The sequence below is a fragment of the Octopus sinensis genome, linkage group LG14 (genome assembly GCF_006345805.1).
Source record: "Octopus sinensis linkage group LG14, ASM634580v1, whole genome shotgun sequence".
Classification (NCBI taxonomy): domain Eukaryota; kingdom Metazoa; phylum Mollusca; class Cephalopoda; order Octopoda; family Octopodidae; genus Octopus; species Octopus sinensis.
This window is the reverse complement of record NC_043010.1, coordinates 5101848-5120624: the sequence shown is the minus strand read 5'-3', so window position 1 is coordinate 5120624 and position 18777 is coordinate 5101848. Positions and strand designations below refer to the sequence as shown.

General features: G+C 33.0%; 2 protein-coding genes across 5 annotated transcripts in view; both read left to right on the top strand.

Moving 5' to 3' along the window:
* LOC115219539 (protocadherin-18-like) overlaps positions 1-6541 on the top strand; it is a 254770-nt gene extending 248229 nt beyond the window's left edge. The window contains exon 4 of the mRNA XM_036509210.1: positions 6405-6541. Coding sequence (XP_036365103.1) covers positions 6405-6418 — 14 coding nt within the window. The 3' untranslated portion in view covers positions 6419-6541. The remainder of the gene's footprint in view (positions 1-6404) is intronic.
* The window catches only part of LOC115219543 (protocadherin beta-15-like), a 145078-nt gene continuing 132726 nt past the window's right edge, over positions 6426-18777 (top strand). For all 4 annotated transcript variants that reach the window (XR_005001984.1, XR_005001983.1, XM_036509247.1 and 1 more), the window contains exon 1: positions 6426-8853. Coding sequence is in view for 2 of the 4 variants with exons in the window: in XM_036509247.1 (XP_036365140.1) it covers positions 6457-8853 (2397 nt within the window). In the remaining 2 variants the exon portion in view is untranslated. The remainder of the gene's footprint in view (positions 8854-18777) is intronic.

Here is an 18777-nt window from a genome sequence, read left to right as displayed (position 1 = left end):
CTTTTGAAACTTACATTTAATAAGGAAAATTTAAATATATTCATATCTATAATCTATCCCAAGAATTGTGAAACCATCAATGACTTTCTGACTCAACGACTGCATTTGGATTTGGATCCAAAAATAGCAAACTGTTCTGGTTACAAGCAACGTTGTACTCATCTGTTTGTATATATGTATGCAGAGAGTGAGAGAGAGAGTTGCTTTGAATTTGTCTATGATCACAACACTTCTTTCACAAATAGTTTTTTTATGTCCAAGAAATGAGTACTATGAAGTGGTACAGTTCATAATTCTCATAACAGAGGGATTAAATTATTGAAAAATGTTTTTTATGAGGTTAGAATAACTAAACGTTTTTTCTTGCTATACCATATCTGCAGGCATCAGTAGTCATAAAGTGCCATACCAAAGTCTGAAGATTCATGATTTTTTTGGAATAGATACAGTAGTGATTTCCTGCTGCCTTCTACTAGCTAATTTGAATTTACTTTGCTCATCTTCTGCTTTCCTGAACTTACACTTCAGGCACAGATCTTATTTAACCCTGTAGCAGAGGCACCGTTCCATGTGATCTCAGGACGTATTCACATACATGTGCATTTGTATAACACATATTTTGGGGCCCAGCTCTTTTCAGAGACTTCTATGCCTTAACCAAAAGACAGTCAGACTTACACAAAATAAAATTTGACCCCACCAAAATCCAGTGCATTATTGAATTTATTTACCATCATAAATATGCATGTATTTAATGGATGCAGTTTGCAAGTGGTTACCATGGTGGATGTGCAGTGTTAAACTGCGAGGAAATTTGAGAAAAGAGAATTATTTTGTCTCACTCTAATATATATATATATTTCTTTACTACCCACAAGGGGCTAAGCACAGAGGGGACAAACAAGGACAGACAAAGGGATTAAGTCGATTACATTGACCCCAGTGCGTAACTGGTACTTAATTTATCGACCCCAAAAGGATGAAAAGCAAAGTCAACCTCGGTGGAATTTGAACTCAGAATGTAATGGCAGACGAAATACGGCTACACATTTCGTCCAGCGTGCTAACGTTTCTGCCAGCTCGCCATCTTAATATATATTACACTCTAATATATATTACAAATATTTATCATTTCTAACACAGACACAAAGCTACTTATATTTGTGGGAAGGGCTATAAGTGATTAAATCAACCCCAATACCTGACTGGTACTTCATTTTATCAACTTCTGAGTGTAAAGAATTGTTATTAAACATCAGAAGGCATTTTATTTTAATGTTCTGATCCTTCTGTCTTCTGTAATGCAAATAATATTATTTCAAATATAGAGGTGCAAAACCAGAAAATTAGGGAACAGAGACAGTTAATTATGTCAACCTCATATATTTTATTTCTATTGACTTAGAAGGATAAACACAATGGTGATCTTGGCTGAATTTGAAATCAGAACATAAAGTTCTGCTATACATACGGCATTGCATTTTATCTGATGCATTAACAATTCTGCCAAACCACTACCATATACAAATAATAATAATAATAATAATAATAACAATAATAATAATAACTGTTTCAAATTTTGGTGTAAGGCCAACAATTTTATGAAAAGAGGATCAGTCAACATCATTTACCCCCAGTATTTTATTGGTACTCTATTTTGTCAACCCCAGAAGGATGAAAAGCAAAGATGACCCTAACAGAATTTGAACTCAGAGTTTAACGAGGTGGAAAAAATACCATTAGGTAACTTGCCAACCTAATAATAATGATGATGATGATGATGATGGTGGTGGTGATGGTGATTTCAATTTTTGGCACAAGCCCAGTAATTTGGGGGGGAGGTGGTAAGTCAATTACATCACTCCCCACCCCCCAGTGCTCAACTGGTACTTATTTTATCAACCCTAAAAGTATGAAAGGCTAAGCTAACCTCGGCAGAATTTGAACTCAAAAAATGGATGAAATGCTACTAAGCATTTTTGCCAAGTGTGCTAATGATTGTGCCAGCTAACTACCTAATGATGATGATAGTAACAACATCAACAATATTAATGAGGTAAAAGGGAAGAGGATCATTTGTCGTGCATTTTTGCATTTTTTATCTCTTAAAAGCAAGTTTATATATTGCTTTGTTTTCTGCATATATTTATTCATATAGACAGATAGATATGAATGGGTATAAAAATATATTGCAACATATAAAAAAAAAGGTACAAAATTCCATTCGTGCACTTAACTTACTTTACTAAATTTACATGCACATCTGTATGCATATACTTCTAATTATGTGAATATGTACATCAAAAAATTTTCCTATTATTCAATATACATCAAAATACTTGAAAAATGCTGTGTGTGGGGAAGGTTCTAATTTTTTTCTTTTTTTAGATTTTAAATATAAAACAAAATACAATAATGTATTTTCCAAGATCTTATTTTGTCATTAAAAGGAAGAATTTTTGCTAGTCAATGCTTTCAAATCATTATTGATCCCTTCAGCTAAAACTCTTTGTTAACCATTAACATTTATCGTAAGTTTCTCTACCTACATTGATAATCACTGCAAAACTACCATGAACGTTGGAAGGAATAATTTTTTTTCTTTTTAATTTATTTAATGCCTTTGTCAATAAAGGAACGGCAATGTCATTGACCTCCACTTTTTTATATTCAGAGCCTCCATAACTAGTGGGAGGTATAGAAGTTTTCTTTAGAATGGAGACCAGGGCTCAAATGCTTACAACATAGTGAACTTTGTTAACGTCATCCAAGGACCAAGTTGGACTTGGATTAAATCTATCACTGAAGGACAGCATATAAGGGACCTCCATACTGTTTCACTTTACTAAATTCCACTCACAAGGTCCGGGTCAAACTGAAGCAATCATAGGAAATAATTATTCAATATGTTGTTCAGTAGGATTGAAATCAAAATCATGTGTTTGCTAAGTGGACTGCTTAACCACACAGCTTTGCTTGCGTTGATTGGAATTTGTTATAAGGTATTTGAAGTACTTAGTTAGTAGAAGAGCCATGCTATGGAATAGAACCTGCATCTTTGGAGTTACAATGAAAGCTTCTCATGATGCAGTTATGTTTACACCCATTAAAACTTGTAACCATTGCTGAAAAATTTTATTAACACAAGTGTTGTACAGCAAGATTGAACTCAACCATTTAGTTTTAAAGCAAACTTCTTAACCACACAGTCATGCCTGAACTCAATGAAACATGTTATTGGCATTGAAATATTTTATTAATATATATATGCCATGCAGTAGTATTGAACTCACAGACACTTGGTTGTAAAGCAAACTTCTTAACTACAAGCTATGCCTGCACCTATTGAAACTCATTACTGGCAATGAAATATTTTGTTACCACATGGTACTTACTGACATTTTGGCTTTCCAAGGGTGAAGGCATATGCTCTTAAATTTGTTGAAGCTGCCGACCATTATTTATAGTGCTCATAGTGTTGATGCCTTAAGACATTAGGAGTGATATCTAGCTTTGTTTTATGGTTAGTGAAATCCATAAATTTTTACTGCAGGGTGGTGAAGAGAAAAGCTGTAAATATAGAAAAATAGAAAACTGCATTAAAGGACACTAGTCTTCAGAACCAATAATGATGGTGGTGGTGGTGGTCGTGATGATGGTGGTAGTGGTAATAATAATAATAATAATAATAATAATAATAATAATAATCATAATAATAATAATAATGATAATAACAATAAATAGATAAATAAATAAAGAGTGAAAAAAAAATATTCTTGCCAAAAGCAGGAATTGCTTTTAAAAATGAAAAATTAATCATTAATATATGAAACAGAAATTTTAAAAGGTTTCAGTTCAAATCAGCATGTGTGTGTGTGTGTGTGTGTGTGTGTGTGTGTGCATGCATGTGCATGTGTGTGTGTGCATGCATGAGTGTGTATGTGTGTGTATGTGTGTGTGTGTTTGTGTGCGTGTGTAAGGAGAGATGGGAAGGATGTAGGAATTTCTTTTTGTAGCAAGCAAATAATCAAAATATTAAATATGATAAGAAAAAAAGAGAAAAATAATAAAAGCAAGCATAAAAGAATCACAGTGAGTTAAATCCATTTCTCTGCTGATGTTTACGAACACCTGAAAGCTGTCGATAAGAGAAACAAAACTGATAGTCATAAGTTGTACAATGGGGAAAATATTTCCATTTTGCTCCTGGCAGAACAGCTTTTGTAGTCATGCAAGTTGTCATTCTATTCTGATGTTACATTATTGGCTTTGATAATAGAATATATGCCGTTTGAATTCCTTAATCGGTTTCAATATTAGTAAGACTCACAAAAACCTTGAGCTGACCAAATTTTCTTCAGTTCCTCCATGAATAGATTCCGCTTGTCTTCCGGACTATAAAGCTCTTTTGTAATGTATCTATTTAAGTCAAAGAAAATAACCCTACTCAGAGGGAATTTTCAATTTTCATATCAGAAGATTGCAAGAAATATTTCTGTCACTTATGGCTTCAAACAATATTATATTGGCAAGCAAAAACATAGAAATGCAATCTGGCAACGAGAAAGGTTACAATGAAATATATTTGACTGAAATAGAATGTTCCGGCTAAAATAATCAATTTCATGTCATTGCCATGATTGCAAACAATAGTATTGACACCATTAATGGCTTTAGCAATGTTTTCCTGGCATATTCCAACATTATGATTCAAAAGGGACAACAGTATAAACTATAACATATGTAAGGAATATAAAAGATGTCATTGTGCTCTACAGAACAAATTATTGCTTTCCAAATTATTGGATCTCAGTTCAATCCCATTTCGCTATTAATGTTTCACTATACTCAGAAGGGAAATATGGACAGGCAAGATGGAGATAACTAATCTATGCTACTTGCTAGTGTCCATTTTGTTTTCATTTATTACATTTTTATTTCTTTGTATGTAGATATATATATTTTTTTTATTACATCTAATGTGATGTGTCTTCTGAGTTCAGTAAAAGTATCTATGTTTTAACAGTTAATATCTCCCAATATTTGAACATATTTATGTTATACAATTTAATATCTAGTAACATAATTTCTTCCTCTACAGGTCACATTCTCACATTGTAATTGCTCTCTAGAGTAACTAATAAATCCTTTTTCTATCCTCCAAATTACAATTCCACTCACAATATCTCGGTAAACTCATTTCTATCATTTCAATAGCAAATATTCCTTCATCATTTATAATCTCAGTTCACTATGTCTGTGAGAGATTAACTAGCTCAATGCCTCCCAACAACAGTATGTTATTTATCCCTTAGCTTTGAGAGTTTTTCCTTTTAGAAAGAAAATGGAAGCAAAGATATCATTTAAGGTTATTTTGTAAACTTCATTCGTTAACAAGTAAAATAAATGATAATTTACAAGATTCATTAAAACAACAAAATTATTCACTTAAATATATTTTTATAACATTTCTTGTGCTTTTACATGTCAGTAATTAAATAAAAAAGGAATATCCTTCCATGAAATGCCTCAATTTTAGATCCTAATCTTAATACATCTTAATTCAGGAAAAATAAAAATAAAAAATGAAATAAACTTCAAATTATTTACTTTAATCTAACATCACCTTCATTCTGTTTTTCAAAATCCCTTCCTGGAGAAACAGTCCTATTCTCTTCTCTACACTTTCTTCTTTGATATATGCATAAAATTATATAATTTAATTATAGATAGAAAAAATATATGTATTAAACAATTTGTACCATTCATAATTACAAATGGGCTTAAGATTGTGAAGTGGCAGAATCATTACCATGTTACCAAATACTTTGTGGTATTTCTTCTGGTGTTACTTTCTGAGTTCAAATGCTGCCAAGGTCAACTTTACATTTCATCCTTTTGAGGTCAATAAAAGTACAAGTTGAACTCTGGCATTGATCCCCCCTTGCAAGTGCTGGACCTATGCAAAAAGTTTGAAAAAATTATTACAAATCGCTGAAGGGAGTGAGTTGGCAGAATCATTTCCCAAAATGCTTTAAAAAATGCTTAGTTGCATTTCTTATGGATTCTTACACTATAAGTTCAAATTCCCCTAACATCAACTTCACCTTTCATCCTCAATAAAAGAAGAAGAGTTGAGCATTGGGATCAATGTAATCACCTATCCCTTCCCACTAAAACTGCTGGCCTTGTACCAATAAAGATGAAACCATTTCAGCCCATTATTTCTGATAGGCTGGAATGGTGACATCCATGTAAAGATTATTTCAATATTTCATGAAATGTAACATTACTGTCAAAATTTCATGCAGTATAAACATCGTTGTTAAAATTTCATGAACTGTGACGCCATGGACGAAATTTTTAAAGACTCTAATTCCTGTCATTTATTTTATATTTTACAGATTCTTTGAATTGATTCTTTGTCTACCATCATCAACTTTCTCATTGACTAAAATGTGGACATATCTTTATATAATGTCATTTCTCCTGAAGATTTCTCAATGTGAAGACCTCATTTATCATGTAGAAGAAGGCAAGATGCCAGGTACATTAGTTGGTGACATTGCAGCAGACACACATTTGTTTGATCGCATACCTGTACAAGATCACAATCTACTTTGGTTCAGCCACTTAAAAGAAACTTTTATCAATGGATCACAGTTATTTAATGTCTCTAAGACAGGTAAACTTTACACGTCTCAAATAGTTGATGCAGATATGCTATGTAAATTCAACACTGAATGCTTCAAAATGGTGGATATAGCAGTACGAAACGAAGAATCTTTCGTCAAAATATTAGAAATTAAAGTTGTTGTGGAAGATGTCAACGATCAACGACCTGAGTTTCCAGTCAAGCAAGTCAATATACAATTTGATGAAACAGATGGCAAAGGAACTATAAAATTCGTTCCAACTGCTAAAGACAGAGATGTGAGTCTTATTAACTCACAAATTACATACCAACTGAAGAAAGATATAGAAAAAACATTTTCATTATCAATTACAAAAAAGACAGATTCAACAATTAAACTTGGAATCGTTTTGGAAGGAGAAGTTGACAGAGAAAGGAAAGATAATTATAAGCTTCAAATTATTGCTACAGATGGAGGATCTCCTTCAAAGTTTGGTGTTTTGGATGTGATAATAACTGTTATCGATGAAAATGATAACTCACCAATCTTTTCTCAAAATCTTTATAATATTTCTATTAGTAACAGAAATGAAAAAAATAGACCAATTACAATATTATCTGCAAGTGATGTAGATTCAGGGGAAAATGGCAAAGTCACATACCACTTTAGCTCAAAAACTTCAAATGTTGCAAAATCATATTTTCATTTGAATGAGAAAACAGGAGAAATAATTCTAAAGAAAAAAGTTCCTTTTGTATCCAAAAAGTCTTATAAATTATTTGTGGAAGCTACTGATGGGGGAAATCCACCATCGACTTCAACAGCCATTGTATTGGTTCATGTAAATAACAATGAAAACAGTGCTCCTGTTATTGATATTAACTTTATTTCAAAATCTACAGGAAACACTGCCATTATTTCAGAAGGAGTGAAAATTAACAGTTTCATAGCTTACGTAAAGGTCACAGATAATGACGTTGGAATGAATGGCAAAATTATATGCAATCTTCGTCATGATAAAATTCAGCTTCAAAGTCTAGGAAAGAAAAAATACAAATTAGTTGTAAAAAAATCATTAGACAGAGAAACAGAAAGCCATATTGATCTCACGATTTCTTGTGAAGACAAAGGATTTCCACCATTACAAACGGATCACAGTTTTTCAATCCAAGTTATGGATATTAATGATATTCAACCACAATTTACAAAAGCTACATTCAGGTTTTCAGTCTATGAAAATGAAGAACCTAAGTTCTCAATAGGTTTTGTCAATGCTACAGATCCAGATCTTGTTGCTGGATCTCAGTTAACCTACTCTCTTATCGGCTCTAATAGACATATTCCATTTTCCATATCTGATTTTGGTTTTATTTCAACTACTCAGTCACTTGACCGCGAAAAGCAAGATCTTTATCGGTTTAAAATAATGGCTAAAGATAATGGAATACCTTCTCTTAACAACACAGCTAATGTTGTTGTTGAAGTTATGGATAAAAATGATAATGCTCCCTATTTTACTTTCCCTAGTTTTAACCCTTTCAATCTAGATGTCCACTACCATCCACAGAGTAAGAGTGACATCACAACATTAAGAGCCTCTGACAGAGACAGTCATGTTAATGCCTTCCTCAAGTATGAAATACTTGGAGGTAACAACAAGCAGTTATTTACAGTCAACCCTTACACAGGAGTTTTGTCATTCTCTCGAACGGTTTACCAAAACGATGCTGGATCATATAATCTGATATTAACTGTCAAAGACAATGGCATACCAGTTTTATCAGCAACGACCACACTGTCTTTGACACTAACTGTTAGCAATACAACAGCCAGAATGTACATCTCTCAAGACACAGAATCAGACAACAGAATTCATATTAACTTGATGATTATTATAGTAGTAGCAGCAGTGATAGTTTCTGTTGCTATTGTTGTATCTTTCATTATGTGTATAATCCAAAGGAAAAGCACAAAGGATAGTCGATTTACTGGGAGTGTAGGCACACATAATGACATTTTAAATGAAAGGAGACAGTCTGAATATACTTGTGAAGAAATATCTCCTAAATATGATATTCCAATTACTATGTTAGCTTGCACTGATAACTTTCCGACAACTCTAATAAGAGAGCCACACTCTCAATATGAGACTAATCACTGCTGGGAAGGATCTTCCATAGGGAAACACAGCAAAACTATTTCAAAACGGGCACACCCTGTAAGTAGCTAATTTATTTTCAATTCCATTTATTGAAGATGTTATTTGTTTTTTTTTCTTTCTTTTTTTTTTTCTTTCCCTTTCATTTTCTTGTGATTCTATTGATGATTGGCAATCATGAATTTCTGTGTGTTTTTTTTCTTGTTGTTAACTTGCAAGATAATTGCTACATTTCTCTGTAATTAAAGAAAATTTCAATTAACTATAATTCCTTTAATATCACTTTTGACCTCATGAAATGTTTCTAATATTTATTGACTTAATTTATACGTGTATCTGTGTATTAGTGTTTGTAATTGTATGCATGTGTCTGTGTGTGTGTGTGTGTGTGTATGTGTGTGTGTGTGGTGTGTGTGTGTGTGTGTGTGTGTGTGTGTGGTACATACACAAACATAGATATTTATACACAAATGAGTGTATGTATATTTGCATATGTCTGTCTGTTGTCTGTCCATGTTTCTTTGTCCCTGCTACTCTTTCTCTCTCTTTCTCTTTCTCTCTCTTTCTCTTTCTCTCTCTTTTTCTCTTTCTCTCTCTCTTTCTTTCTCTTTCTCTCTCTCTCTCTCTATATATATATATATATATATAAATATATATAAATATATATATATATATTATATATATATATATATTATATATATATATATATATAGAGAGAGAGAGAGGGGACTGAATTTTCTCTGTTGCTGTATCTAGCAGATGATGAAGACTATAAGTGGAAAGACATTGTCAGATTCATTCATCCCCATACCAAGATGGAAAATCATAAAAATGATGAATATATATGCGTACGAGTTAATTTACATGTATGTGTGTGTTTGTGTGTGTGTATGACAGTGCTTAATGTTGTCTGTCTTTGTGTATCTTATAGATAGATGTCAATATATATGTAACTCTACTGTATATATATATATATATATATATATATATACGTGTGTGTGTATATGTATATATATGCATTAAAAATTTGTGTATGTATGTGTTGAAGATGATTGGGTAACAGCATAAAGAAAGCCATCATAACTGATAGAAGCATTAATGTCTTGACTGACATAGGAAACATTCTGGCAGAGCAAAATGTCACAAATAATAGAAAACTCACTGAAGACAATATATAACAGCAGCTTCTAGAGATTGACAATAGACAATGGTAACAACTTACTGCTAAAGAAAATTCTTCCACAAGTATATTGTTTAGTTTTCCGAAACATGTAGGATTTCCGAATGATGAACATAGCCAATGGGAGAATTAAGAAGAACGATTATGCCCAGGATTTGAATAACTGATCTAGAATATTGATCCCAAATTAGAAAATGTTGCTGATGCTAGTTTGAGATTGATTTATAAGTAGGCTTCTTTATATTCTGAGTTCAAATCGTACTGATTCAAATTTTGCTTTTCATAACTCTGGAATCAATAAAGTATTAGTAATGAAAATCGAGTTCTCATTCTGAATGGACACAACTCTTCCTGGGAAAATTAAAACTTTCCGATCATTATATGAGAAAGGTATTGTTTGTTGTAGATGATGATGGTTCAAGACAGATATAAATAAGGAAGCCATTTGAAGAATGTGACCGGTAGATGTATTGTGTGAAATGATGATTTAGTTTTAGACAAATCCTCGAAATAAAATGAAAAGTCGGTTGATATAACAGAAATAAAGAATTTATTGATATACATTGTACTAGACTGGGTCTGAAATGGTTAAGCACTGCCAGAGGCACATCAAAGTCTCTACTTTGTCGACTTCTATCTCGAAGTAATTACTTCTGTCTTATCAGTAATCAATTCAGATCTACAATTCACGTATATTCATATTATCATTGTGGCAACTATCAGGAGATAAGTATAATTACTCTCTGGATGGTGTAAATATAGGAACTAGAGATGTAGAAAGATGCAATAGTTATATGGATATGGCATTGAACTACCTGTACACAGGTTACAATTTCAACTTCATTACTAACAGCTTCCATTCATCTTTCTCTCTCTCTCTCTCTCTCTCTCTTTTATCGTTTAAGTGTTTCAGTCATTGGATTACAACCACGCTGGGGTACTACTTTGAAGAGTTTTAGTCAGTCGATCCCAGTACTTAATTTTTAAAAAAATCTGGTACCTATTGTATCAGTTTCTTTATGTCATTTTGTAAAGTTACTGGGATGCAAACAAACCCACACCAGTCCTCAAGCAGTGGTGGGGGTCACAAACACAGACACAAAGAAATACACACGCTTCATTCACAAGGTATTTGTTGGCCTGGGGTTTGTTCAAGGTGCTGTGCACTAGGACTGAACCTGAAACACCATGATTGCAAAGCAAGCTTCATAACCTCATGTCTATGCCAATCTGTTTGGGATAGGTGTTGGTGGATTGACAAAAATAAAATTGAGTGACAAATCGATAATATTCTGTTGTGTCTGGGGAGAGTCATTTTATTTTTGTGCCTTATAATGTAACACACTATAAGGCACAAAAAGAGTGTGTTACATTATAAGGCACAAAAAGAGTGTGTTATATTATAAGGCAAAAAAAGAAAATGACTCTCCCCAGACACAACAGAATATGCTTCAACACAAACTCGTATAAAGAATCTTGCAAACCAAATCCAAAAAACGAAAATCGAAAATAATTCTTGTGATATATAGTTGTAACACTTTACTTCTATGTTTAACTCTTTGGTATTCAAACTGGCTTTATCATCATCATCATCATCGTTTAACATCCGTTCTCCATGCTAGCATGGGTTGGACGGTTCGACTGGGGATCTGGGAAGCCAGAAGGCTGCACCAGGCTCCAGTCTGATCTGGCAGAGTCTCTACAGCTGGATGCCCTTCCTAACGCCAACCACTCCGCGAGTGTAGTGGGTGCTTTTTACGTGCCACCTGCACAGGTGCCAGGGGGGTCCGGCATCAGCCACGATCAGTTGGAGCTTTTAATGTGCCACCGGCACGGAAGCCAGCCAAGGCAGCGGCTGAAATATTCTATCTGTTTTTGGTTCAAACTGGCTAGATCCAGTTTCTTACACCCACTCTACATTATCATTCTAAAAATAAATAATCATAGCATTGAAATCTCAATGTCATAAGATAATGCAAAACAATTTGAATAAATAAGGATTAAATTCAACAGAACAATTTAAATGGTGAAGAGTTAAATCCTACTGGGGATAATCTAATCTCTCGTTCTTTTGGATTTGATCAAATAAAATGCTAGGTAAGTTTTTGGTCAATTTATATTCTTATAAAGCACCCCATTAATTATAACTGGAACTAAATCAGTATTCAAGACAAAATTATTTTGAAATATTATATACCAAGGACTGACTGCTTTTTGTAGAAGATATTACATGTAAGTCATGAAATAAAGAACCATTTTTCAAAGAATTCCTATGACCTTATCAATATCTATTTACTGAAAGGCAGTGAGCTGGCAGAATTGTTAGTGTACTGGCCAAAATGCTTAGCGGCATTTCGTTTGTCTTAACATTCTGGGTTCAAATTCTGGCAAGGTTGACTTTGTCTTTCATCCTCTTGGGATTGATAAAATAAGTTCTGGTTAAGCATTGAACTCGATGTAATCAACTTCACCCATCCACCAAACCTGCTGGCCTTGTGCCAAAATTTATTTATTGAACATGATATTTTATTTGGCATATACCTATGATTTTCCATTAGACATTTAAAAGGTACTTGTGTGTATTTTTCTCTGTCAACCAGAATAATCCATCTGCAAAGGCTATTTCTTCCGAGTGTCTGCTGTTAAAGCCCACATCATCAGCATATAGGAGTTCCCAGGGGCAAGCAATCTTAAACTTCTCTGCCATGGCTTGGAGAACTAGAATACATAGGAGCAGTCTAGGAACCAAGCCTTAACCCTTTCGTTACTGTATTTATTTTGAGATGCTCTGTGTTTCTTTCAATTACATTAAATATAACAAAGAATTTAGTAAAATAACTTAGTTATCATTCAGCTAGTGTTAGGAACATAAATTGTGACTAAGGTTTGGTGGAAGATTTTAATTCAAAACTTATGAAAACAAGACATTTGTATTACAGAGCCAGAGCCGGTTTCAGCCGGGTTGGTAACGAAAGGGTTAAGGGACACTTACTTGCACTGCCAACCCTTACTGTGTTAACTACATCTCTGTTGATGACATGCATTGCTCTCAAAAACTATTAATTTAATCCTAATTTATAGATCATAGAACTCTATCAAAGGCCTTCTCCAGATCAACAAAAGTTAAGTACAGAGGCTTACTCATTACTAAGAACTTTCCTTACAGCTGTCTCCCTATGAAGAAAGCATCAGCAGTTCCCCAGTCTAGCACATATCTGAACTTATCTTATCTAAGCAGTATATTGAACAATAGTTACAAGACTTCTTCAATATCATCTTACATAAAAGACTTTGTTCTTAAGAGATAAATCAAACAATTAATTATTCAGATGTATTTGTTTAAAATTTCATCTGCTTCCTCCTTACCTCTGTAAAGTTGTTAATTTTTTATTATTTTTCTTTTTCATACAATTCCAGTGATCATGAAAGCATGACATTATCATATTACCTTTCAGGAGAAATTACAGTTTTTTTATACTGTAAATTCATCCATTCTTGTTACGTGTGTTCAATTCTTTCTTGTTCGATAAGTTGTTTAATAGATTTTAAATAGAATATTCCCATGATATAAGGGAAGCCTCTCTGTATATTCTTTTCTTTTAGAACTATTTTTAACATTTTCAAATTTCATTTTATTTGTATAGGAAAAAGAAAGTAATTTTAATCATTCCATCTTCTGTACAAAGTTCTTGGAGAGGTTGAACCCTTTCCTACCACTTCTCTTAATGTACATTATATATTGATTATTTTTAACTACCACTTTTCCATGGCTTACATCTTGTGAAAGAGAAACACAGAAGAAGAGAAAGAAAATCTTTTTCATGCACAGTTTATAAATTACTGTGTTTTTTTGCACTGCTCTTTTGAATATTGATAGTTTTATGCAAATGAAATTATTGCTAAATCATTTTATGAGTAATCTTTTGAAAAGAAAACCAACAAAGTGTTGTTAACAAGAAGACAATACTTTCTGCTCTGAAAGTTTTACTTACACTCAATTGTTTCCTGAATTTTAAATGATAATCTTTTTAAACTTCAAAGAAATCTTTTTTTCAATTTATCACTTACTTAACTGGATGCACTTACATCAAAGTCGAAACTCGCAAATAATTAAATAAAAATATCTCTCAAATAACATTTGCTAACATGATACAGTCTCTCTTGTTCAACCTTAAAAACAATACAGGTGTCCTTTAGTTAATTATATTTAATCAGCAGGGGATTGTAAGGAAAACTGATTTGACTTTCAAATAGCAAGGATTTCTTTTACTTATATTTTTCTTATCTGTATGTGTGTTCCTATATATATATATATACACTTACACATCTCTATATATATGTGTGTGTGGTGTGTGTATATATATATATATATATATATATATATATCTATATATATATATATGTATATGTATACGTATATGTATATATATATATATGTATATTATAATATATATATATATGTATATGTATACGTATATGTATATACATATATGTGTTATATATATATATATGTATATATATATATATATATATATATATATATATATATGTACACACACATATGATTTTGTATTTTCAGCTTTCTTGCTTCTTTTTTTTTTGTAATGAATTCCTCATCTGAATTAGGACGACTATGTAATGTGTAAAAGTGCTCATGGTGTGTTAGCAAATTCGTGTTGAAGCTGTGAGAATTCCGCTAGGAGAGTTATTGCAATTCTTTTGTAGTTCCGTCTTGCTGTTAGACATCAGGAAGATGAAGATGGGAAGAAATCTGCAACTAAAGTTATGACTGCACATGTTTCCACAATTCTCGAATCACACGTTATGTATACCTTTAACTTTCTAACCTGTAATTTACTTCCTTCTATGTAATAATCCTACGTTTGCCATGACACATATTAGAGGCTGCGCAATCAATTTATTAGAATGCCTTATGTTTTTTTACTATTTCATAATTTCTCGCATAGACTATGGCACCATAGATTAAGGAGAGTAACAAGAAGGAAATATCCACAAATTCTAATACAATCAATGAACAGTGTTTTCACACAACTCAGTGCTATCTCATGAAAATTACTCTTTTACTCTCTCTCTTTTATTTGTTTCAGTCATTTGACTGCGGCCATGCTGGAGCACCGCCTTTAATCGAGCAACTCGACCCCGGGACTTATTCTTTTGTGAGCCCAGTACTTATTCTATCGGTCTCTTTTGCCGAACCGCTAAGTAACGGGGACATAAACACACCAGCATCGGTTGTCAAGCAATGCTAGGGAGACAAACACAGACACACAAACACACACATACATACATATATATATATATATATATATACATATATACGACGGGCTTCTTTCAGTTTCTGTCTACCAAAGCCACTCACAAGGCATTGGTCAGCCCGAGGCTATAGTAGAAGACACTTGCCCAAGGTGCCATGCAGTGGGACTGAACCTAGAACCATGTGGTTGGCAAACAAGCTACTTACCACACAGCCACTCCTGTGTATTATTTCTAGTTATTCTGAAATTAAGCAGTAGTTGTTAGACTATGCTTCACTGATGAGGACTAACAAGACCAAAACATGCCAAGTGTTGTCCTCACACCACCACAGATTAAACTCATTCCACTTCTCTTTTGTTCTGCTTCTTTTTCCTTATACTTATGTCAATCAATTGACTGCATCCATCCTGAGGCAACACCTTGAGGGGTTTCAGCTGAACGAATTGACATCAATATTTATTCTTTTAAGACAAGTATTTATTCTAGCGGTCACTTTTGATGAACTACTAAGTTACAAGGAGACAGGTAAAACAAGACCAACAGTCAAGCAGTGGTGGGGAACAAACCCCAAAACACACTCACATGTGCACATATGCATACACACACACACACACACACACATGTGTATGTATGTATATATATATATGTGTGTGTGTGTGTGTGTATGTGTGTATATATATATATGTGACCTCATGTGTATTGTTGGTGATTTTCTTTCTCCGTCTTCCCTTCCTTGGACATTTCCATTTTCTATGTTTCTGACGAAAAGCTCCGCTCAAAACGTTAAATCCTCCTTCTTTCCTTCTTTCCTGAGCGTCCAATAATACTTTTTTTGTTCCACGTCAATGCGTTGTTGTGTTTTCTCTTTGTGTTTTCATGTTTGGATTAACTTTATATGTTTATATATATATATATATTTATATAAGAAATGGAAAACAAAACAATTTTATACAAATATATATGTATGTATATATATATTTATACATATGTGTGTGTATATATAATATGTATGTATGTATGTATTATGCATGTATATTCATACACACACACATTCACACATGACTATTTCAGTCTACTAAACCCACTCACAAAGTTTTGGTCAGCATGAGGCTGTAACAGAAGATACTTGCCCAAGATGCCACATAGTGGGACTGAACCTAAGACCACATGCTTGAGAAGAAAGCTTCTTAACCACATGGCCAAGCCTATTCTATAATAAATTTGAAGCAATTAAAATTTTAAGGTTGTATCCTCTATCTTTCTTAAACAGAATTAGTTAATGGAATAATGATTTATCATAATCATAATGATAATGACTGGTTCATTACAAATGGTGGTGGTTGTGGTAGTAGTAGTGACAGCAGAGACGGCAGTGGATCTGGTGGTAGCTGCGGTGGTTGTAGTGGTCGTGTTGGTGGTGGTGGTGGTGGTGGCAGTGGTGCTCAATCTTCGGATCAAACCAAAGGAACCATGTTTCCATTAATTTTCCAAATTGCTGATGCTATCTGTCAGCTTGTAATGCCTGACAGAAGTGTCACCATTTTTTTTCAGTCATGGGGCAAGATTTGAACCCAGAATGCACTGAGTCGGAATAGATACAGCATGGCATCTCCTCTTATACTCTAACAGTTCTTTTAACCCCCTTCCCTGGACTGGCAGTTTTTTTTATTGACCACCACCACCAAAAGGATGAAAGGCAAAGTTAACTTCCACCTCGATTGAAACTCAAAGCATAGAGCATTATTCCAAACACCAAGAGACATTCCATCCATCATTCCACTGCCTTTCACTTAAGATAAACACTGATTAATTATTAAAATTATTTCGTTCATTATATTGAGCTCGTTAGCATTCACTTTACAATTGTCTTTTCAGGTAAATTACATAACTCAACTCCACTTAGTCTGCTAGACGAGTAAATTGAATTAACATGATTTATTAAGATGTAAAGCTGTGTTACGTATAATTCCAAACAACTTCAAAACAATAAAATCGCTAAGATATCAGTTGTATGTATGTATGTATCTCTTTCTATCTATATATATATATAACTTAAACACCAATTTATTCATTGCGCTCTGTGTGTATATATATATATATATATATATATATTGTCGTTACTGTCCTGTTTTTGTTACCATTTTTTACCCCTCTGCGAAAAGATCTCAGAATTTTAATTGATTTGCTTTTCGCAGGAAGGAAAGTTTCTTATCGAAGATACATCTTACTTTTATCCTTCGAAACGTAGAGTAGATGAAACCATAGTGACTGAAGAAGGGGTTTTTTCGTTGTGTTAATTGTCCTGTACTCTATTTTTTTGTTGTTTAAAAAAATGTCCAGTTCCTTTGGTTTGTGTCTATGTTTTCGTTTCTCATTGTGTTCGACGTCCTTTTGGTGTCCTGTACTCATATATGCATGTATATGTACATGTAGAGGTAGGTACGTACATATATGTTTATATATATGCATATGTTTTATTTTATTATATATATATATATATATATATATATATATATATATATATACACACACACATATATATATAACTATATATATATATGAATATTTATATATATATTTTTTCTATGATCACTTTTGACTGAATTTCTACCACTCCTTTTTTTTTCACTTCCCAAAAAGAAAAGGTCTACTTTATATTTTGTCCCCTCTGTGTGGTCAATAAAGAAACATATATATATATATATATAATATTATTAGTGAATTGAAGAAATGGAGTTGAACGAAGATTGAACAGAAATCGTTTTATTGCATTCTACACGTGTTTCGAAAGGCACAATTTACCAAATTCCGATTGAATACGGAGACCATATTGTGTCTTTCTCTTCAGGAAGAAATAGGAAATCCGTTGGAAAAAACAAAAACAGAACAGAGGCGGAGCAAAACAAATCGAACGAGGCTCCTAAGAGTTTGATAAACAGTTTGGCCATGGGCTCTTAGGAGCCTTGTTCGATTTGTTTTGCTCCGCCTCTGTTCTGTTTTTGTTTTTTCCAACGGATTTCCTATTTCTTCCTGAAGAGAAAGACACAATATGGTCTCCTTATTCAATCGGAATTTGGTAAATTGTGCCTTTCGAAACACGTGTAGAATGCAATAAAACGATTTCTGTTCAATCTTCATTCAACTCCATTTCTTCAATTCACTAATAATATTAAAATTCAATTATCCACACCAACGCACGGTTGCAACACCATATGGTTGTACCTCCAACCGTGCTGTCTTCTGCTGTGATTTTTGCTACCAAGGTATCAGTTAAACTTTTGATTAATCTGCAACAAGATTATTCATCTTTCTATTTCACAAAATATATATATATATATATATATATATATATATGTATATGTATATACACACACACATAGTGTGTGTGTGTGTGTGTGTGTGTATAGATATACAGAGTGCAGTGAATATAATGGTGTCTAAGTTACACAAAAATGAAAATAACACTGACATTTCATTTTAAGAGATATATTTACCAAAATTACATTAAAATATCTTGAAATACACTA